General features: G+C 31.6%; 4 protein-coding genes across 12 annotated transcripts; all 4 read right to left on the bottom strand.

Moving 5' to 3' along the window:
• Positions 1–468: 468 nt before the first annotated feature.
• On the bottom strand, positions 469–3,815 carry LOC103489201 (uncharacterized). Its single transcript, XM_008448255.3, has 6 exons — positions 3,348–3,815; positions 3,151–3,254; positions 2,194–2,291; positions 1,260–1,474; positions 993–1,042; positions 469–894 (listed from the first exon to the last, which is right to left on the bottom strand). Exons 1-6 carry the CDS (start codon positions 3,715–3,717, stop codon positions 850–852), a joined length of 882 nt encoding a protein of 293 aa, XP_008446477.2. The 5' UTR covers positions 3,718–3,815; the 3' UTR covers positions 469–849.
• A 1,299-nt stretch (positions 3,816–5,114) lies between these two features.
• On the bottom strand, positions 5,115–6,839 carry LOC127151442 (uncharacterized). Its single transcript, XM_051091127.1, has 4 exons — positions 6,694–6,839; positions 6,495–6,577; positions 6,061–6,121; positions 5,115–5,518 (listed from the first exon to the last, which is right to left on the bottom strand). Exons 1-4 carry the CDS (start codon positions 6,794–6,796, stop codon positions 5,370–5,372), a joined length of 396 nt encoding a protein of 131 aa, XP_050947084.1. The 5' UTR covers positions 6,797–6,839; the 3' UTR covers positions 5,115–5,369.
• Positions 6,840–7,187: 348 nt separating this feature from the next.
• Positions 7,188–11,869, bottom strand: LOC103489197 (uncharacterized). Of its 9 annotated transcripts, none has more exons than XM_051091125.1 (7): positions 11,401–11,855; positions 10,914–11,009; positions 9,718–9,805; positions 8,677–9,410; positions 8,180–8,315; positions 7,714–8,062; positions 7,188–7,615 (listed from the first exon to the last, which is right to left on the bottom strand). In XM_051091125.1, exons 3-7 carry the CDS (start codon positions 9,725–9,727, stop codon positions 7,507–7,509), a joined length of 1,338 nt encoding a protein of 445 aa, XP_050947082.1. In that variant the 5' UTR covers positions 9,728–9,805; positions 10,914–11,009; positions 11,401–11,855; the 3' UTR covers positions 7,188–7,506. The 9 variants fall into 9 exon arrangements, with proteins under 9 accessions (XP_050947082.1, XP_050947078.1, XP_008446468.2 ...); XM_051091121.1 differs by having other exon boundaries at positions 7,714–8,315; positions 10,914–10,990; positions 11,401–11,614; positions 11,705–11,853; XM_008448246.3 differs by having other exon boundaries at positions 7,714–8,315; positions 11,401–11,869.
• A 6,086-nt stretch (positions 11,870–17,955) lies between these two features.
• On the bottom strand, positions 17,956–20,106 carry LOC103489196 (cytochrome P450 CYP749A22-like). The gene is made up of 5 exons (XM_051091128.1): positions 19,783–20,106; positions 19,465–19,690; positions 19,151–19,381; positions 18,644–19,013; positions 17,956–18,565 (listed from the first exon to the last, which is right to left on the bottom strand). Exons 1-5 carry the CDS (start codon positions 20,069–20,071, stop codon positions 18,101–18,103), a joined length of 1,581 nt encoding a protein of 526 aa, XP_050947085.1. The 5' UTR covers positions 20,072–20,106; the 3' UTR covers positions 17,956–18,100.
• Between the last annotated feature and the right edge of the window lie 1,141 nt (positions 20,107–21,247).

Below are 21,247 nucleotides of genomic sequence, written 5' to 3' on the forward strand. Positions count from 1 at the left end.
CTACTTGATTTCTCGAACAATTTAGAGCTGGTTTGAATGTGTACTTTCATCAACCATCAAAGATTTAAAAAAATTGTCGATCATCATGAAGCGACTTAGTCCGTCAACTTTATAAGCACACATATGCCTACATACATAAACACACACTACAAATAAATTAAGAATACTACCATTGTTCTTCCTTATTAGAGATCAGAGGTTTGATCTTCATTCTTACAATTGTGGCATTAAAAAAAACCATTTGTGAAGACGAACATGGTCTAAACAGTTGGAATAGTACTTGTCGTATCAACTTCAAAGACTAAGGTTGGATTCTTCGATTCTCCCACCACATGTATTTGTTTTAGAAAAAAATTGAACTACAAAAAGTAGGAAGATTCAATGGTTACTTTTCTTAATTTCTGCAAGTGAAATATAAAAATGAAAACCAACAGAAAATAGTTTCAAATTTGCAAGAGAAATTCCATCTTTAAAAATGTAAAACACAATCGAATTTGACAAAGTAATTGTGTAAATTCTGTACAAGTTCGAGCAAGGGAAAACCAGCCATCCCCAATACACTATATAGAGAGTCAGTTGTTTATCAATGGCAGCGTTGTTTATACAATTGAATAGAATCGATAAGGTGCAAAAACTTACGGATATTTCTCTACAAACAACAATCTTCTTCTTCTTCTTCTTCACTCTTATTTTTGGTATTTTTGGTTATGAAAAAGCCTGCACTGCCGTACTTCGATATGGTATTAGTATTCACCTTCACTTTCTTCTCAACAGCCCATTCTTTTTGTCTATAAGCCAAGGCCACGATCCTATTAAAAACCCCATCTTCTTCTTCTTGTACTTCACATTCTAACTGCTTGTGGCTTTTACCTTGGAATTGTCTTCATCGACATCCTGTATGCAGCCATGAAGTTTTGCAGATCAGTTTAAGATTGGAAGTTGCCATACTATGATTCTGTAAGAAGACCAAAAGGAGAGAAGTAGAAACATACCGAGTTTTCGATCTTGTCGAAGTCATCATCGAAGCTTTCGTTGCCATCATCTGGAAAAAGAAAAATGAAAACCTACTTAAATATAAGTTGAGAAGGAGCATGCTGTTAAGAGTATAGTTTAGCATCCTTACTTAAGAATAACAATTTTCAAAAGGTCTCGCCACGAGACTAAACTAGATGCTGGGGTAAGAAAATTTGGTGATGGAAGAGCCCGAAACTAGTTAAATCATGATATGCATTAGAATCGGGGAGAGGATTCAAACTTACCTGCACGTTCAGCGTCACTGTCCTCGAGATCTCCCAAAAGAAAAGTATCCAAGTCTTGTTCAGCAGACGACGATTTGGAAGCTATACCCTTCGGGTTCTTTTCCGGCCCTTCAGCTTTTTCAGAGGCTCCAACCAACGGAGTTTGCTTGGCTTCATCGGCTTTTCTTTGTTCTTCAGACTTCAGCTTAATCTCTTCCATGTATTTTTTCTCGTATCTGTGTTTTGTAACCATTAGGTGCTATAAACTAATATAACAGAATCTTTCGATGATAAAATAAAAAAAATTAGATGCAGCAATTCGATACAATTCATTCGCCAAATTCTAAATGGTATATTACGTCAGGCTATATCACTGTAGTAAAGCTTCCATAAGTCCTAAATATTCTTATGAAAATGTAATGATCTATTTAAAATATTTAGGTGCATTCTAAACTTAATGAATCTTTTGTAGTCCACCTAATTGTCGTGGCAAGCTTTTTTTACTTCTTTTTTAAAAATATTTTTCAATTTTTTCTAATGTGTAATTCAAATGGGGTGGGCTACAAAATGATGGGTACAATCTATTAGGGCCTTTGCAATCCATGATACACTAAAATATTCATTTCAATCTAATGTATTTTTTAGCAAATACAAAACAAAAAAGCAAAAGGCAAAAAACCTCCTGTATTATCTACGTAAGCCAAATAGGGTGTACATATTCAACAAAAAATCAGATACTTAAATAAGTCAGACAAGGTAAGGAGGTTAAATAAATAAAGATGAAACAGGAAGCTCGTAAAATCCTTGAAACTATTTTCTATAATGGTGAAGTCGACCATTAAATTTCTCGAGACGGTAGAAACACTGTATTAAATGCTTGGCATGTGGTGGCATATTTCTTTGAAAACACGATAAGAAACAATGGAGCTAAATTAATTAAACAATTGCAACTTACGGAGCAACATGACTGCTGACAAGTGTAAAATATATCCTCCAGAATATCCTTTCTTTCATAATTCTTGGACATAGTTCATATCTTAATCTTGAAATTTCCTACAAAAGAAATAAGAATAGAGGCATTTTTAAAACTGCGTTGGGATGAAAATATATTCAATTATAGTTATCATGCCAGGGACAAATATAAAGGCTATGATCTTTGATCTACTCTTGCTGATGAAACCAGACAAAGGCTAACAACTCTGAACAAACAGATAAATCAAGTGCAGCTAAATTCATGAGTATCTTCTGGGTTCGGGTGTAAGATTTATGTATCATTAAGGTCGATAGTAACTAAAATTCTTCCTTTCAGCTTTCGACATTACCACAGGGAAGGTTTGGATTTCCAAACAAATACTAGCAAAATACATCTTCCGACAAGGCTAGTTGATACCCGTTCATTGATTGATGTGAAATGAACAAGAAAAGCAATTGTAGCGGTCCATTTCAGCAAAGAACGGTTCTTTTTCCCATTTCCCAAGTGTTGCTTGTCGCACAAGTTCTCGAGAAAGAGAAAGAGATCCATTTCACTACTAACCATGTGAGAGACACCACTAAGAATTAAATATACAGAAAAAGCTGGACGCCAACAATAACTTTCGAAAGTAACAAGAGTTCATGAAGTGCCAGAAAAATCAGATACAAATTTAGAAAAGAAATGGACAATCAAAACCAAAGTTTTCAGCTGAATCGTGATTTAGTTGAATTGAAGGATTGTGCTTGGTACAAACCGTATTCAACCGTACATCTTTCAATAATATACAAAATGTTATTTAAAACGAAAGGAAATGGCGCAATATCCCAGAATGATAAACGGTTCGATAAATCATTAGAGACAGGAAATTCCTAGCCAGTTAGTGCATGATTTGATCGAATTCGACTAAAATTACAAGGATATAAACCATTTTGATTTCACCTTGACATTGGTGAGAACCAACGTGGCGTGCTTTTCTTGCCATTCCGTCAGATCCTTACGCACATTCGAGGACGTAACCGCAACGTCCGACGCATCCGGTTCGTCTACATTAATAATCAAAACAATCCACATCGATTACGCATACGAATAATTCGGCAATCCTAAAAAAGAAAAAAAACCAACGTAAATGCTCCTACCTTGGATCGGAAAGTTCTGGAAAGTAGTGGGAGTAAATCCTCTAACAAAATCTCTCAGATCGTTGTTGAGGCCAAACTTTTCAAGCTCAGACTGAGAAGGATGAGAAGGAACAGAGAAATTAGGAATGGAAATGGAAGAGAGTTGAGGAGGGATAATGTCGGAGACATTGAGTGATTTGAGTTGATCGGCTTGCTTGATGGCGGCGGTTTTGATGAGATCGGCAGTCTTGGAGGCCTCAGCGGCGAGCTCCTTGGATTTTTTGGCAGTTTCGGAGACCAATTCGGAGAGTGTGGAGGTGGAGGTTAAGGTTTGGGATTTCTTAGCCGCTTCTTCTGCGAAGGATTTTGCTCTCTTCCATAAATCCTCCATTGACTTCTTCTTCTTCTTCTTCTTCTTCTTCTTCTTCGGTTTCTGTTTTCGTTTCGTTCTGTTCTGTCGACTATGGTTACCGGTACGCGCTTGTATTGAAGGACGTCGTTTATGTACAATTACAAAGCCTTTAATTTTGGGTCTCCATTTTATGGGCTTGGGCCCATTACTTATTTTCTTAAGAAATTCGGCCCATTTATTTATTTTTGTAAATTTTAGAATTTATGTAACAAAAAGAAAAAAATAATTAGAGATTTTATTAACAATGTTGTGTTTAATACATTTCTATATCTTTTGAATTGTTATTATCTAACTCAATTAGATACCAAATAATTTTTCAATTTTTTAAAATACCTATTTGTTTGTTTTTTCTTTTCAGTTAGACATTATTCTAAAAATTTAAATCTTATTTGATAACTATTTGTTTTATAAAAATACTTTATAGTTTTCATTTTCCTATAGTAAATATTTGAATTTTCAATCATTTTTTTTAAAGAAAAAAAAAACTCTTATATCTTTTTTTTTTACTTTCAAATTTTGATTTAGATATCGAAAAAAAAATTATATATAAATGTAGTGTATGTAAGTTCAAACCTTAACAATTCAAAGCTAAAATTCAAATGATTATGATACGATACCTAAATGATCAAACATATTAAGAAACTAAATGATTTTTATATTTGAAAATGAAAACGTGATTTTTAAATTATATAAATTGTTATTACTCCTTTAAATAAAACGATTATCTCTTCCTCAATACTTTATCTAGTCATGTTTTAGTTTTTGAAAATTAAGTCTATAAATATTCATTTATCTCTTTCTTATACTTAAAAGAAATAGTTTTTAACTTTTAACTTCAGCTAAGATTAACTCGTTTAAAGAAATATACAAAACATTGAAAAAAAAAAGGAAAATAAGAACCTTATTTTTTAAAATTCTTATATTGATTTAGAAATCAAATTATGTTATGAGTAAATATCAATATCTTTTAACATTTTACAAAGATTAGAAAATTGGTTTAACTGATAACGAATTTCTAAACTATAAATAATGACTAAATCGAGCATAGTTCAACTAGTATACAAACAGAGTTAAACAGAGTTAGTAACACCCATATCTAAGTTGTTGCAACCCTACAATTTCAAGGCTAAATTTTGCAATATTTATTAACTTGGCCTCTATTGCAAAGTTCAAACAACAATTAAAATACAAATGAATAAACATATGAAAAAGGTTAAGCCATATATATATATATATATATATATATATATATATATATATATATATATATATATATATATATAAATTGAGTAGAAAATTACTTTTGCCGACATACGGTTGACGGTAACGACAACATCCTTAATTTTCTCAATAAATACATAAGTTAAAAGAAGCACTTACAAAATAATGTTAATTTAATTACCTAATAGAGTAACGATAATTACACAAATTAGACCTCAAAATGGGTCCCTCTAATTTAATTAGATTAATTTTATTATAATTAACAAAGTCTCTAAAATTAGTCTGCTAATTTGTCGGCCACGACGGATGGGTTAAGGGATGCAATTCCCTCTTTTTGTTGGGGATGTAATTGTGAAAAGGAAAAAGTTAAGGGGGGGGGGGGGGGTTAGATTAGAAAAAGGGAGTCAAATTCAAGGACGGTTGAGCGACATGTTGTGGACAGGACGACGTCGTTTTAGGTGAGCGTAGTCCATTGTGAAAACCTGCGACGACATGTCGGCCACATTCACCCCCTTTCTCCCCTTTCTTTTGTTCAACTTCATACCCTTTTCCTCCTCACCTGTAAATGTTGCAATTACATTAATTCCATTTTCATAATCATATATTACTAAGACCCCATATTTGTCGTACTAAAATTATACATTGTTTCTTTAGTTCATCAATATTGGACTTTGGTTAAGAACAAATATCTATCTAAACCAATTGAGTAATGTTAGTTTGGTGAGAAAATGAGATAAAGGACATAACTTTGAAAACCCCTCAACTAATTTAAACAAGATGATATTAACTATTAAGGGGAAGGAATTGATTTAAAGCGAACAGTAGCTAAACTAAAATGGAATGAATTAAATGGCAGGGACAGTAATTGAGAGTGCAGAAATGTATCTAAAATGTGAAATAGAGTACTTATTTTTCTTTAATTAATGTGGTGTTACTGAAATATGGCTATGCCTCAAATTTTCCATATTCTAGGAAGCAATATTGTTGCAGTTTTTAGTGAAAGAACTGGCAAGATTGTAGATAGGACAGGGATGAGTTATTTAAGAAACTTGCATATTTTTGGATTTTTTTTGTAAAAAAAATATAGTAATTATGAATCACCTGAAACGTTTTCCTTGTGGTAATCATTTTGTTTGGCAACTTGGAATCCTTGGGTTTCAACCTGTTTCCAGGAAAATCATCAGTAATCACAACTTCAACAGCAACAAGAGAAGACAGATATAATCATGGTTAGCCTTTTTGAAATGACTTGAATTTTAAGTACATGTAAAGTCATTTCAAACAGAATTACGACTATGTTTTGTGAATGTTTTTTATATGGCTTAAAGTAGTTATTATAACTTGATCAAAACCAGGGTCAATTTGACTAGGTGTTTGAAACGAAAAAGCATTTTGAGGAAGAATGATTGAGAGAATGAAAACAAAAACAAGATTGATTTAACATGGAACACTATTTTTTACTAAGGTACTTGAATAGTTTACTCAAAAGTAATTTATGTCAAAATGACTTGTTTTAAAAGCACTCTCAAACATACCCTCTTATCCAATCTTGCAGCTTCTTTTAACATTTTGAACTTCCTTCCTAAAACAAGACGAGGAGAATGCACAGCTTCAGTTGCTGCAAGATCACAAATAACTTCATTATTCTCAGAGAGAAGAAGAAGAAGAAGAAGAAGAAGAAGAAGAAGAAGAAGAAGAAGAAGAAGAAGAAGAAGAAGAGACAAGTACACACACCTTGCAAGGGAGAAGACTGATCCAGAGCATGTGAGGAAGCAGAAGGTATCAAAAGAATCAAGATAGAAACACAGCAAAGTATGGCCATGACTATCAAACCCATGTCTAAGTGTAACAAATTTCCTGCCTAAGTGAGTAAGCAGCGAAACATATATAATACAGAGAGAGAAAGAGAGAGAAAATAATATGTTATTAGTGACTTTACACAATTCAGGTAACTCTTGTCACCACTAGAAGGGATTAAATGTAATAACATTTTTGTTGATATATTTTTCTGCAGCAGTCTTGAGCACTACAACTTTTTCCCATTTAACCAACAAAATGGGGGGTTTCCCCCTTAAACACTGCTTTCCAATGCCATGAAACCCAAGAAAATTATTTTTCTTTCTCGTCGTGTTTGGTTTAGCTTAAGCATAGAAACACTCGGGCAAGCCATTATGGAGGCAGGTCAACTCGCTGAAGCCTTTTACAGTCACCATGATGGTTAAGAACGATTAAAACAATGTTAATTGCAGCTTTTTCATTTTTATAATCACTTGGTGTTCGAACCAACAAACATGTGTTTCAGCTAATCTCGTAAGATGACCTTACAACATGTAAAACATCCTCTGTAAGTTGAGCATTAATGACGCTCCTTTAAAAGACAGAAATTCAACCTGTATGATATTGCAATCTGAAGAGAACCTAACAAATGAAGGTAGACATTGGCAAAGATTGACTATATTTATGCGACTCGACTGACAAAAGACTTGGGTGATGTATATTTTAGATACTAAACCTAAGGATAAATTATGGATAAATTAGTAGAAGCTTTCAGAATCTACAGCACAGAATGCCATGTCTCCATCCCCGATGCTTCTGTAGATGCTTTCGATCAGGTTTAGCCATTCTAACAGGACTGCTATTCCACTCGGTTTGTAATCTGCAGGAAGATAAATATTTTCCTCCCATTAGTTCCGAACTTCAATGATAAATAAAAAAATGGGCATACACTAAGAAATAGCTGTTCAAGAGCTTTACATGGGAAAGGCAAACGAACGGGTGCTGGTTGTGCTGCTATCAGACCGATGAGAGATGCTGCCAGAGTAACCTATACGGCCCGAATTAGACATCAGACTCCCCAAAGGTGCCACAGAGAAACTTGTTTCACCCACGCCTTGTTGGACTTCGCTTGAAACCGTATGACTATCGAAATTCCCAACTTCAGTCTTACGTATGTCTTCATATTCCACTCGTGGTAAGTCTTCATATTCCACACGTTTAGGGTTACTACTAGTATTGTGACATTGTGGTTCACTTTTGTCGGCAGAAGCTAAAGGGTTGGAGCTGGTAGTCTCTTTGCAGCCCACCGAGGCACTGGTTGAAGGAGCTGAAGAGTTCAAGTCACCATTATCACAACGCTCCAGACCATCACTAGCTGTGGATGCTAAAGAATTGAAATCGAAAGTAATGTTTCCTTTGTCCACTTTACTATTGTATGACATACCATTCGCAGAATCGCTATTTTTGGGATCTTCAGCTGAAGTAATGGACTCTGATGTCGTTTCTCTGGTGTTGCTAAAAGATTCATCAGCTACATGTGCCAAAACAGGGACTTCCGAACACGTAGTTTCAATACAAACCTGCATCAGAACAAACAAACAAACAGTCACCTTATAACACACACTACTCCCACAAGCATATTTACAACACGACAATAGTTGAGCAATAAAGAGCCAACGAGAACTGGAAATTGAAAAGTTTTAGTCATAGCCAACCCTCACTCCCAGTCTATGGCTACAATTATTATAGGGTTTAAAACTAACAATACTGGCAACAATGTCCAGAGCTCCAAGAGCTCAATACAATTAATTGTACACAACACTCGAATGAATGATAATAAGAGCTAGATTCAAGAACAGTAATGAAAAGCCCAACTAAAGACAGAATACATACATGTTCATGATGTAAATTGAACATCTATTATGTCAAAAAGAAACATACCTGTTCAGACTGAGGGTGAGGCTTAATCTTATTGTCGGTTAGTGGCTTTAAGCTCTCTGTAACTAAATCTGTCATTGGCATATCGTTGTCAGTAAAATATGCCACATCATATTCTGCCTCAGGAGTACTAGCCAAATCCTTGGAATCGCATTGATTGGGTGAGTCCTTACTGCCAAAAGATTCTGAATGCTCTGAATCATCTGAAGCAAACATATCTCTTTGCTTTAGTTCTCCTACAGACTCATCCTTCCAATCTTTTGTAGGAGGGTTAATGGAACAGACATCCTCCTCATCCAAACTACTACCACAAAAGAGCTTATCCCGAGGAGTACCGTCATCAATACAAATATCTTTAACAATATTGCAAATATTTTCTTTGTAACAAACTATTAGTTCTGGAAGTTGACATTCAACAATACTCTTTTCCATGTATAACTCGGAGTCTTCCTCAGACAAGTCTACTTTACAAGAATTATTGAGTGGTGACACAAAGGCTTTAACATCGTCATAGTCATTAAAATCATCAAGATCTAGGCATTCACGCTTCTTTGCAACCCAACCATCTGCAGCAGTATTATTGTGATGGGCATCCATATTGCCTTTGAGAATGCTTGTAAATTCTTTCTGATCTTCAAGCTTCATCCCACCAGAATTGAGATCATCATTATCACATTCAAAAGACTTGGGAACAAACTTGGGGCTAGCATTTGAATGGCAAACTATGGGCTCACCTTCTGTAAAAGAAATCAAATATAAATTCCATGGGGACTTGTTTTTGTTATTAACTTTTTCTGGCCAGTGGCAAAGGGGAAGATCAACTGATTTTTCTTTTTTTAATCTTGTAGCAACTTGGTTATGATTAATTTTTCCTAACTGGAAGAAATTTGATATAGAAAAAAGTTCAATTATTTCTAGTAAACTAGGCAGCCTAAACAATTGAAACAAATTCACTGGGTTGAGAGATAGTGCAGAAATAGAACGAATTTTTGAATTGGTATTTCCTTTTAGTAAAAAAAAAAAAATTGAAGATATGAGAATTACCAACTTTCATGATTCACGTGGACTGTTCAAATGGATTTTCTCAAGATATGTATCAAAGTTGGGCTGAGATGACTATTATGTGGAGAATCTGTCATTCATAGGCAAGAAAAGTAAAGTGAAAAAAAGCTAAGTCAAATCCTTCCATCTTCGTACAATTGCACAATAAATTAACAATTTACATAGCAGAAAGTCAGCTCAAAAAGTATAAAACAGGCCAACTTTTAAGTTTAAATTAACAAGAAGAAGGGTTTCCTGGCAATGGTTCCCAGAAGTCAAAAAACCAAGATTATCCTTCCATTGACTGCAAGAAAAAATAAACCATTTGATGACTTTCACTACTAAGAATTAAAAACTCGTGTTTTTCTAAAATCTTAGGCCAGCTTACAAAGTATGTATTCATCCATAAAATGATATAGAAAAGTGATCAGAAAGGGAGATCGAGTCAAGAACTTAATTTTCAAGGGGTGCATAAAAATTGTAAACAAAAATCTGTACAAATGGAATGCTGTGTAAGTAAAATTTTCAAGCAAATCCAGTGTCCTGTTCATGCTAAACGACAGAAGATTTGACTTTAGGAGAACTTACTTAAATCTGAACGGAAAAAATAAAACCCAAATCCAAATATTAAATCAAAGGGTATCCGAGATCGGCCCCTCTCAAAATTCTCACCACCCTTTTTTGTCTGGTAGTCCAGATTAGATCCGACTACCTTGTTATTTAATCTTATAATTTAGAGGAAACAAAAAAAATGAAAGAAGGTTCCAAAGAACTGAGAGAAAACCCAGATAGGAATTCATCAATTCTGTGCACTGATGCGTGGAATCAGAATAGGAGAGAGAATCCAATTCATGAATAAGAAATCTGACAAACAAAACAGATCCAATTCCAAATAAAATTTCGACCCCAATAAAATATGATCCAACTGTTGACTTATCTAAGAGCTAACAGGGAAAAAGAAAAAGAGAAATCCCAACTTGCCCTCCTCCACATCCAGTATGAGCTTCAAGCAAAAGGGGGTGAAAATAGATGAAGAAAAAAGAATAAAGTGGAACTATGGTGGTGTGGGTGTGAGACTTTGAAACAGCTAAAAAGAAAATATAAGAAAATGATTGAAAATGAAAACCATGATCGCTGGAACAGTCAGTTAATACAGAAATAAGAAAAGAAAAGGAGAAGATGAAAGAAAGGGAGGGAACCTTGAAACATATAGGAACAGAGGAAAATGCAGTCCACAATGTGTTAGAGCAACGGTAAGAAGAATCCCCAAAACAGCCTGAAACGAAGAGGTGCGGCTGTATAAACCATTAAAGATTATTACGACAAGCAGATGAGAGAATAAATGGGGTCGCACACACACACAGAGAGAGAAGGAAATGAGTTGTTATTATCTATTTCACTAATTAAAGGTCAACTATGAAAAGCACCGGTCCCTCTCTACTCTCTCTCTCTCTGCAATTAATAAGGGGAAGCGAACGGTCTAGTAAAATGGCTTGGTTTTTAGCACTTTCATACATTCACTCACAAACCCTTTTTAAGTTCCTTCGTAAACTACCCATCTAACTTCTCTTCCACCTCTTGCAACTAAAACCCAGATTAAAAAACTTCCCATCTCCTCAAACAGGGGAAAGATTTTCGAGGAAAAACGAAATAGAAAAATGGGTTGAAAACTGAAATTCGTTTTACCTACTCAAAGAAGGCTATTATACTGTAATGCAGCTCTTCTTTTTTAATGGGTCAAGCAGCAATCCCGAATACCCTTTTGCAGTGGAGTCAGTTCCTGATTTGGTTCGATGATCATCGGCAGCTGAAATTAAACCAAGAGACGAGAACCCTTTTTCCTGGGGATGACAATCATGTCAGAAAGTGTAACGCGGAGAGGGGTTTCCATTTCTACGCCCTGAAAAGCAACAGAGGGAGAAATTTATTTGAATTTGTTGATGGGTTTTCCTCTTTTATGCCGGGAAAAGTGAGAACAGAGGGAATTAGCTGGAGGAGAGAGGGAGTAGAGTAGACTATTATAACAGGTTGGATGTAGACGCTGATTCTGATTTTGGGTGCTGCTTCCTTCCTTTCTTCTCTCGTCTCTCTGGATTTTACCCAAAAGCTCTGCTCTGCCCTGCTTTTCGGATCAGAACCGGTCTCCTTCTTCTTTTCTCTTTTCTATATATATTTAATATATATATATATATATATATATATATATATATATACACACACATTTTGTGGGTCCGTTTTTCTTTTCGTATCATTCTGATTTGGGAATTGGGATTCTGAATATTTCCGCCATTTTTATGCCATCATTTCCTTCAAAAGCTTCCTTTTTTTATTGCACAAGATGGTGAATTTTTTGTTTGATTGATTTGATTTTTATTATATGCTTTAAAACAAATCTCGATTATTCATTTCTTTATTTACTTCTGGGCTCACACTTGTTACTGAAGTGCTCTACTAATTTTAGCAATTCAACTTTGTTAGAAATGGTTACAAATTCCATTCCATCATTTCGTAAATTAAAAAAAAAAAAAAAAGGACATTATTTGTCCTCTTCCGTACCTTCCCCTCCATCACAAACTAAAAGAATTTACCACAAGAGACTTTGCATTTAGCATTACATAATTAGCTAAGCAATAATAATACTTTCAAGTTTGAATTAGTTGAAACTAATCACAACAGATACGTAGTTATTAAAGTTAATATAACTTTGTATTTTGTATTTTCAAAACATGTTTATCGATAATTTTAATATGATGAATAAAGTTGTTGGTGAAAGAAAGTGGTTATGAATTATGATTATTATTGGATCTTATGATTAAATAATATTGGTGTAATAAACCTACCATATAAGGAGGGAGTAGTTATATGGAAATGATTTTATATACTTTATGGGGAATATTGTGTGTGTGTGTGTGTGTAAAATTAATCCCTTAACAAAATTATTTGTCTAAGGAAAAAAAATTTAAAAAAAAAAAATCGACATTTAAAATAATAGAAATAATAAAATTGACATCACACCAATATTTATGGTTGGGAGTGTGGTATAGTATTGTGTTATATTAGGTTGGAGTTTGAGGTTAGTGAGATATTATGAGAATCTTAGTATTAGGTTAAACTAATTAAAGACTTTTCATTACATTTTTTTTTTAAAAATTAAAGTATATTTTGTTTTGATTTAATTACAAAGGTTGAATTCTTAGTCTAATTAAAAAAAAAAAGTTTTTGGAAAAAGTTTTATTTTTTCTTTCTAGATTTTAAATTAAAACATTGGTAGATAGTAATTTAGACGTTGAATGAGCAATGTACCTATGTTTAATTTTAAAAAACAAAATAAAGTCACGTTTAGTAGCGATTTGATTTTTGAGTTTTTGTTTTTGAAAATTAAATTTTATGGAACACTCTTCCCACTTCAAAGCTTATTTATTTGTTGTTTACTTTTTACTAAAATTTTAAAATATTAGGTCCAATTTTGAAAGGGATAGTTGTAAATATAGTAATAATATTCAAAATAACTAAGTATATAGTAACATTTTTAAAAATTGCAAATATAGCAAAATCTGTCAAAACCTATCAATAATAAGAGTTTATTAGTGATAGACCATGTAGCAAATGTTGGTTTATGACTGATAAGGGTCTATCAATGATAGAAGTCTATCATAGATAGACTTTGCTATATTTGCAATTTTTTTAAAATATTGCCGCATACTTAATAATTATTCTGAAAATTACTACATTTTATAATTACCTTAATTAAGAAAAAAAGATAAATGAATTATCCAAAAAGTTTAGAAGGATTACTAAAACAATGTAAATGGTTAAATATTATATATATATATATATATATATATATATATATATGTATGTATATGTATATATATATATATATATATATATATGTATATGTATATATATATATATATATATATGTATATATATATGTATATGTATATATAATTCATAGGTGGAATTATTCTTTATATATATTAGCAGTTGCAATTTAAACTATAAATATTTTTGGTTGCTAAAATATATTTAGAGGTATGTGGAACAGTGCTCATCTGGACCATATATTAATTATTAAAGGAAAGAATTATGATAAAATAAAATTGATTTTTGTTCTTTTATATATATATATATATATATATATATACATACATACATATATATTCATCTTTTTATAATATGCAATTTGCAACACCATTTGTATTTCTATAATAGTTACTTATTCTAAAATATACCCTACAAAAATTTGAACTTTATCATTGTTCTTAAATTTTAAAAAAAAAAACAACAAACTAAATATATATACCAACAACAATGGTTCCAACATTATGATTATGATTCACAAACATGATAAAGAAAAGAGTAAAAAAATATTAAACAATACGAACAACTTTACTTTTCTAGGAGAGAAAATGCTTTTCAGACTTTCTATAAATTAAATCTACCGAGATTGCATTAACCATCTCTAGGTGGGTGATTTCAACCACAATATGATAGATATCGAGAGGAATAAGATTTAAGACTATTACAAATTGTGTCTTTGTTTCGAAGACTTTAATCAGATGTTGTATTTAGTTAATTCAATGTCGATAAATTAATAATATGTCGAATTATTGAAACAATCGATATTTTATTAATCATTTAAACTATATGTTTAATTTAACATATGGTTGTACACCAATAAAGGACAGATATTAGAAATTAATTAATTCTAAGAAAAAAGAACAAACTAAAATGGATAGTGCTTTTGATATTTTTATTTCTTACGTATAGTAATACTAATGCCCAAAAGCCATTTATATTTTGCTAAGGAAACCGACCCATAAAGCAAAGTTGTCACCTTTTATTTTTTTTTTCTAATTTTTGTAATCATATAGAGGCATCCAATTAAAAAATAAAAAAGTCAAACATCACCTTTTCTTTTATATATATATATAAATAAAGTAAACAAAAGTTGAATTGATTAATCACCTTTAAAGTTGGTTAACTACTTTCTAATGTAACTTTTTTAGCCTATTTTTGTTGGTATATATTATATTTAGAATCGTTTAGAAAGAAAAAATAGAGTATACTATGAAGATCGAGTAAGATATTCAATCGAACTATATATTACAAATATGAAAAGGTTTTTTTTTTTTATGTAGACCGATTAAAAATTATCCAACAACGAGTATTACAGTTGATCACATACTAGCTAGTCATATCACTCCAAACAATTACTTTCGGTACATTTAGGCCGTCTCACTAGCTAGCTACAAGTTTCAAACTTTTTCTTTCAAAACAAATTAAAATAGGGTTGTGTTTGCTTTGTTTCTCTCAAATGGTTTGTAAATGATCCTTTAACCCTAGTAATGAAAGTAGGGTTTAGGGAAACTATTTGGCTTTTTTTCATATATATATATATATATATATATATATATAAAATGACACGTATGCATGGTGTCATCATCTTTATGTATGTATATGAGAATTGACATTTCTCATGTGGCATGTCCACCTGTCATTTTCAAAAGTCAAACATTCCCACGTGGCTTGTTTTAAGTATAAAGCTTCTTCTCATGCTGTCTCCCTCTTTTCTAATTTTCATTCAACTTTATATATTTTTTTGTTAAAATGTTAAAAAGAAAAGAAAAAAAAAAGTCACCATTTTTATTTTGCTTCAATTCATATGCTAATTTCCGTAATTAAAATACCTAATTCTTTTTGGGAAAGATTAAAAGGTGAAACTATTTAATATAATCCAAAAGTTATAGTCATTTTTCCAAAAAAAAAAAAAAAAGAGAGTATAAAAGTTATTATATTATATGTACTCAAAATTGTAGAAAGAATCGTAGAGATTATCCATAAAGTTTGTAGTTAATTACGATCTTAATAAAATGGTGGTTGGTGTTCATAATTGTAACAAACAACTATTTAGGTAGGTTTGGTATGGTGTATTATCGCATTTCAGCACAACCTAATTAGTTAATGCATATTAAACTATATCACATGTATGTTGATTATTTATAATATAATTATTTTTTAGATATATTTATAAGAATTGTATTTATTATCATCGTCACATTGCCCGTAATCTAATATAAATAACAAATATTGACAAAAAAAATTGAACATCTTATCTCGAGGAGGTCAATAGCACAAGGTAGTTCAAGCACCGACTAAAGTGTGGTTGATTTTAATTTCTACGAAAAAATTAATATAAAAAAGATTTCGAAATTTTATTATAATTTATAAATATTTTATTACAACTTTTACACTTTACAATAGTTTTTGTATATTTATATGTTTTCTATAATGGCTAAATACAATAAATTAGAAAATTAGAAAATTCATTTTAAAAAATTAGAATTTAAATTTATTATCGTAAATTTTGATTATGAATTAATATTTTTTAAATACCGTCTCTTAGAATGTCACGTATACTTTAACTTTTAAAATAAGTTTTAGATCAAAGTGAACACAACTAAATTGACATAAAATATACAACAAGAACACCCACAGAAGAGTTAAATAACATCAACGAACGACGTTGGAAGAAAATATCAATTTAATTGATTTTGAAAGGGAAAAAAAGGGCATAAAGAGGATGAAGAGTGGGGACGAATGTGTACACAAAGCATTTATTTATAGTTATAGTTATGGAAAAGTAGTTAATTTTGGTATATCACACCACCAAATCATTTAATTTCAAACCAAACTATTAATTCTCACAAATATCACTCTCCACAGAACACAATTTCTTCTTCTTCTACTTCTTCTTCTTCTTCTTATTACTTTTTACAATAATACCAAAGCTACCACGTGTGACCTTCTTTAATATAATTTAATTCTTACGTCACCATCCAAACACCCCCACCTCTCAAACATTAATCAAATTCATCTACTTTTGTTTTTATTTAGTACTTAGGTTTCGAGATTCTACTTTTAACCTTTATTTTTTTTCCTTCTTTGTACTCACTTTTGATCATCATTGATTTGTATTTTGTAAAAAAAAAACATCGAATTATAGTGTAGAGAATTTGACTTTACACCTTCGAGTGACGAACAAAGAAGTTAATTAAGAAAAAGTATAGAAATAGAGAAGAAAATCGACTAAACACCCACAATTCAATAAATTTCAAGAGGGTGAGTTCTCGTAAGTTATCTTAATAGAAGTCCAAAACTACATGAAACAATAAAAAAAAAAAACACTAATCACGCAATCTAGTTAACCACTTCATAGGAACTAAATACAGGAATGTGCAACAATATAAAATATTTAAATTTAAGAGACGACCAACCCAATACAAAAGGACAGTTCAACTTGCAAGTATAGTCCAAATATAGAATTTACCTATATAACAGAATTCTATTATGAACTCTCAAAGTCTACCATTAATAGAGTTAATTAATATCTTTGCAATTGTTTAAAAACATTGCTATACACTTGATTAATTACCAAATAAAAGAAAGGGTCGTTTACAAAAATAGCAATTTTTTTTTTTTTTTTATGATAATAGAGCTATGTTACTATGTTTTCTAAATTGTAAAAATAGCAAATTTAAAAGCAGATAATCTTCTAATAGCTGAATGATATATCTAATTACTTGTTATATTTCTAATATGTAAATAAGAGGTGCTATGAACTGTTTTTTTTTTTTTTTTTTAAATTGTCATATAATGTAATTTTCCGTAGAAAAGAATGAGTAAGTTAGTAACCAAATTTTTATAAAGTGAAGTGAAAAAATTAATGAAGAGGGAGTAAAGGAATAATGTAGGACCATGAAGAGAAAGAAGACATTATAAAGAACCAAAAATGTCCTTTTTATGTCCTGTAAGGAAGAAATATTTATGTTATATGTTTGGAGTTTATAGTCAAAACGCAACCTTAAATTGTACAAAACGACAACACACAAACAAATACATAAACTCTATCCATCTAATTCAAAATTGGTTGAAATGAATAGGGACGGCAAATTTATTTATAATAACCAACCCGGTTCGTTCAATCAAACAAACAAACAAACATCCCATTGTAGTGTGGGACAGTAAAGTCTTTTTGTGAAACTGATTTGGTCGGCCAACAATTAATATATATGTATGTATGTATGTATTTTACTTATTATTGAAATTTATTTTGTTCTTAGATTTTGGTTATTTGGTTCGAAAAGATGAATCGGTCTAAGTAAATATGCAACACTGGGTTTACTTTGTTATTCGGTTATAGTTTATCGAAAATTTGAAATCAAATTCGAAAAATGAGTCTAATTTATATTAGGATTACAAATTTCAAAACTCTATGTTGAACAACACAAGACTGGATAACAACTAAATGTTTCAAATGCTCCCTTGTCGGGCGTTGACCATAATGAGTAATGAAAGTTGTAGATAATATTGGATTGAGAATTCACATCATGAAAGTGCTTTGTCGATGTGTGGAAAGTGGGTGAAGAATGAGCTGAAGTCCATGCTGAGGAGCAATGGTAAGAAACATAGCAGGGGAATGAGCGTAGGCAGGGGAAAGGGTGAAGGAGAATCGTTGAAGAATCATGGAGATTGCTATTTTGGCTTCGTTCAATGCAAAGTTCATCCCCACGCAGCTTCGAGACCCTAATCCGAAGGGGAGATACGTACCGCCAACTGGGTTTCTTTCGGTTGCCTTTGCTATCCCTTCCGAGAATCTTTCTGGCTTGAAATCATCTGCGCTTCTCCCCCATAACTCTTCGTCGTGATGAATTGCTGCCGTCGGTATCACTACGTGCACTCCACTCGGAAGAACTAGCCTCCCCAATCTTGTCTCCTTCTCCACTTTTCTTACTAATGTCATCACCGGAGGGTATAGCCTCAGACTTTCATGGATGATCATACTCATCTGCACAAACAATAACAATGTTTCGGTTTGATAACCAATTTAGTTTTTGAAAATCAAGGTTATATAATTCATAATTACCGTTTTTAGTTTTGGAAGGGCTTCAAAAGTCGGGTTGCTGTGTCCAAATAGGTCGAACACTTCGTTTCTAGCTTTTTCTTGCCATTCTTTATGCAAAGCCAAAAGAAACATAGTCCAAGCCAACAAAAGACTGGTGGTCTCATGTCCAGCAAAGTAGAGTGTCTTGCATTCATCAACAACATCTTCCAAACTAATCCTTTGTGATTTTTGAGGATCATTTTTGGCCTTCACTAACAATCCTAAAAAGTCATTCCCATAATCATTATTCATCTTCTGATCTTCTCTTGCTTTTATGATTTCCACAAAGCAATCTTTCATCTTCTTTTCAAGACTCTCCCCTTCAATATCATCTTCTGATTTCAATATCTTACTGCATCCTCAAAACACACAAACATTCAGGGCAAGAATTAATACTAATTTTAGGTCCGATTTGGTGAACATTTCTAATAATTATTGTCTAATAAAAAATTGTCACATGGCGAACGGCGAAAACAAACTTAAAAGTACCTGATCACAGGAAGTCTAACTTTATATCTATTTGTAATGTATAACTCACAAAGCCTCTGCAACATTTGGAATATATTTCTTCCTTGTTCATAACTACTTCCAAAAGCAGTATGTGAAATGACATCCAAAGTATAAACCTTGAAATGTTCGAACACATCAATCTCTTTTTCTTCATGCTGTTCCCATTCTTCAACCATTGTCTCAGCACACTGAACCATTGATGGGATCATGTTCTGCAAAATTGTAAAACAATTGGGTAAATATCAAAGTTATATTTAGGGGTTGGGTTAGTTTGAATAATTTAATTAAATTTACTTTTGAGGCTATCTCCATGGAAAGCAAAATGAGCAAGTTTTCTAGAGTTGACCCATCTTTGACCCTCTGCTGTGGCAAGTCCATTTCCGAAAATTTTATGAATGTGGCCTTGGAGTTTTGCCTTTGGGAAGTCTTTGTGTTGGTTGTTAAGCACTTCCTTGATCAGCTCTGGCTCTGTTATGACTAAATGAGCATCTGCTCCAAACCATTGAACATAGTTCCTTCCTGTTTTTCCCACACCACCAAAATCAATCAGTAAAACAGATTCCAGTTTATATCATAATCCAATGAGCTCTGATATGGAAGAGAGGACATACCATATTGGTTGAGCCAAGAGTGAATATGAGGAAGAACCCTAGGAAGTATATGGTGAGAGAGTTGCATTGGTTTAGCCATAGCCTTGATTCTTTTTGAGTACATCTCTTTGGTGTTGCCTTGTATGAGATTGTATGATGGCCCTTGGATCCCTTGCGATCTCATCAACTGTTGGATCTTCATAGGACTCCACCATAGCCTTCCTAAAAGCTTGATGATGATGATGATACCTCCAAAAAGGATAATCCCAAATATCAATATTGAAATGTTGTAGTAGTTCATAATATCCATTGATGGAGTTTGTTAGTTGTTTCTCTCTTGATCTTTTTTTCTCTTTGTAATTCAGTTCATTTTGTGTTTTGTGTTCCTTAAAAACAAAGTTTTAATGTTTATCTTTTGCTAAAAGAATTACTTTGTGGATGCCAAGTGGGGAACATTGGTCAATAATGGCAAAACAGAAACATTGAAAATCCAATTTCATAATATTCCTATGAATAACATAGTTCCAAAGTAATATGTTGACTTTTTTCTTAATTTCTTTTTATTTAATGGATTAAAACTTCAATTAATTTTTGTCTTTTGAGTTTTTTTTTTTAAATTTTTTTTTTTAAATTTTGGTCTCTGTCACTCAATTTTTTTTTTTAATTTAGTAGTTGGAAATTAATTTTTAACAAATTTAGTTAAATAATAATAATAATAATTTTCAGAAAAAAATGAAATATGTTTTCAAAATTTAGAGTAAATATTACAAATTTTATGTCAATTGAAATGTATATGTGATGTTTTATTTTAACCACTATTTGAATGTTTGGATGTAATGACATTTTTATACCATGGTCTCCTTTTACAATCTATATAAAAGAATAATGACTGTATCCACCTAATTTTATCTTACATTTTTTAAAAAAATATATTAATTATAATAATGGTTAAAAATTTTTATTTGTTAATTTTGTTATAAAAAGAAAAAAGGTAAACTTTATTTTTGTAATAATATAAAATTTTATAATAATTGTTATTATTATTATTTTAAAAATCTTTTATTAAAAGGAAAAATAAAAACTATTTATGAGAATATGTATTATTTTAAAAAAATAAATCAATTTTGACTTATCACTTTAGAAAAAACATATAAATGTATTTTGAACAAAATCTTTCAATATCACATTTTTAATGTTTTAGAATTTTTTTTAATAAAATCACATAATATCTATTTTGATTTTATACTCATTAAATTTTTCTAATTTGTGGTGCAGCCTAGGTTTATAAATAAGGACTTATGGTCATTTGGAAAGGGGAGAAAAAAACTTGTTTTAGAGAAAATCTAGGAAAATTTTGGCTTAAAGAGAATTATTAAAGAAAATGTTTTAGAGAGAATCTCTGCGAAAAATTTATTCCAAAGGTGGGTTATTAGCCTTTTTGTTTTATTGTTTTATTTTCATCTTCATATTGTCTTTTTTTTACCCT

The sequence above is a fragment of the Cucumis melo genome, chromosome 10, assembly GCF_025177605.1.
Source record: "Cucumis melo cultivar AY chromosome 10, USDA_Cmelo_AY_1.0, whole genome shotgun sequence".
NCBI classification, from domain to species: Eukaryota; Viridiplantae; Streptophyta; class Magnoliopsida; order Cucurbitales; family Cucurbitaceae; genus Cucumis; species Cucumis melo.

Bases quoted from the DNA above. Each gene is read 5' to 3' on its own strand.
- LOC103489201 (XM_008448255.3), bottom strand. From the start codon at position 3,717: ATGGAGGATTTATGGAAGAGAGCAAAATCCTTCGCAGAAGAAGCGGCT. The intron at 1,475-2,193 runs GTAAGTTGCAAT...TACAAAACACAG, and splicing joins GTCAGCAGTCATGTTGCTCC to ATACGAGAAAAAATACATGG. The intron at 895-992 runs GTATGTTTCTAC...GGCTGCATACAG, and splicing joins TCGACAAGATCGAAAACTCG to GATGTCGATGAAGACAATTC.
- LOC127151442 (XM_051091127.1), bottom strand. From the start codon at position 6,796: ATGGGTTTGATAGTCATGGCCATACTTTGCTGTGTTTCTATCTTGATT. The intron at 6,122-6,494 runs GTATGTTTGAGA...TCCTGGAAACAG, and splicing joins CTGCAAGATTGGATAAGAGG to GTTGAAACCCAAGGATTCCA. The intron at 5,519-6,060 runs GTGATTCATAAT...CAACATTTACAG, and splicing joins CCACAAGGAAAACGTTTCAG to GTGAGGAGGAAAAGGGTATG.
- LOC103489197 (XM_008448246.3), bottom strand. The intron at 8,316-8,676 runs GTATGTTTCTTT...GTTCTGATGCAG, and splicing joins CTCACCCTCAGTCTGAACAG to GTTTGTATTGAAACTACGTG. The intron at 7,616-7,713 runs GTAAAGCTCTTG...ATCTTCCTGCAG, and splicing joins CGTTCGTTTGCCTTTCCCAT to ATTACAAACCGAGTGGAATA.
- LOC103489196 (XM_051091128.1), bottom strand. From the start codon at position 20,071: ATGGATATTATGAACTACTACAACATTTCAATATTGATATTTGGGATT. The intron at 19,382-19,464 runs TAAATTTAATTA...AATTTTGCAGAA, and splicing joins CATGGAGATAGCCTCAAAAG to CATGATCCCATCAATGGTTC. The intron at 18,566-18,643 runs GTAATTATGAAT...TTGTTTGTGCAG, and splicing joins CCCTTCCAAAACTAAAAACG to ATGAGTATGATCATCCATGA.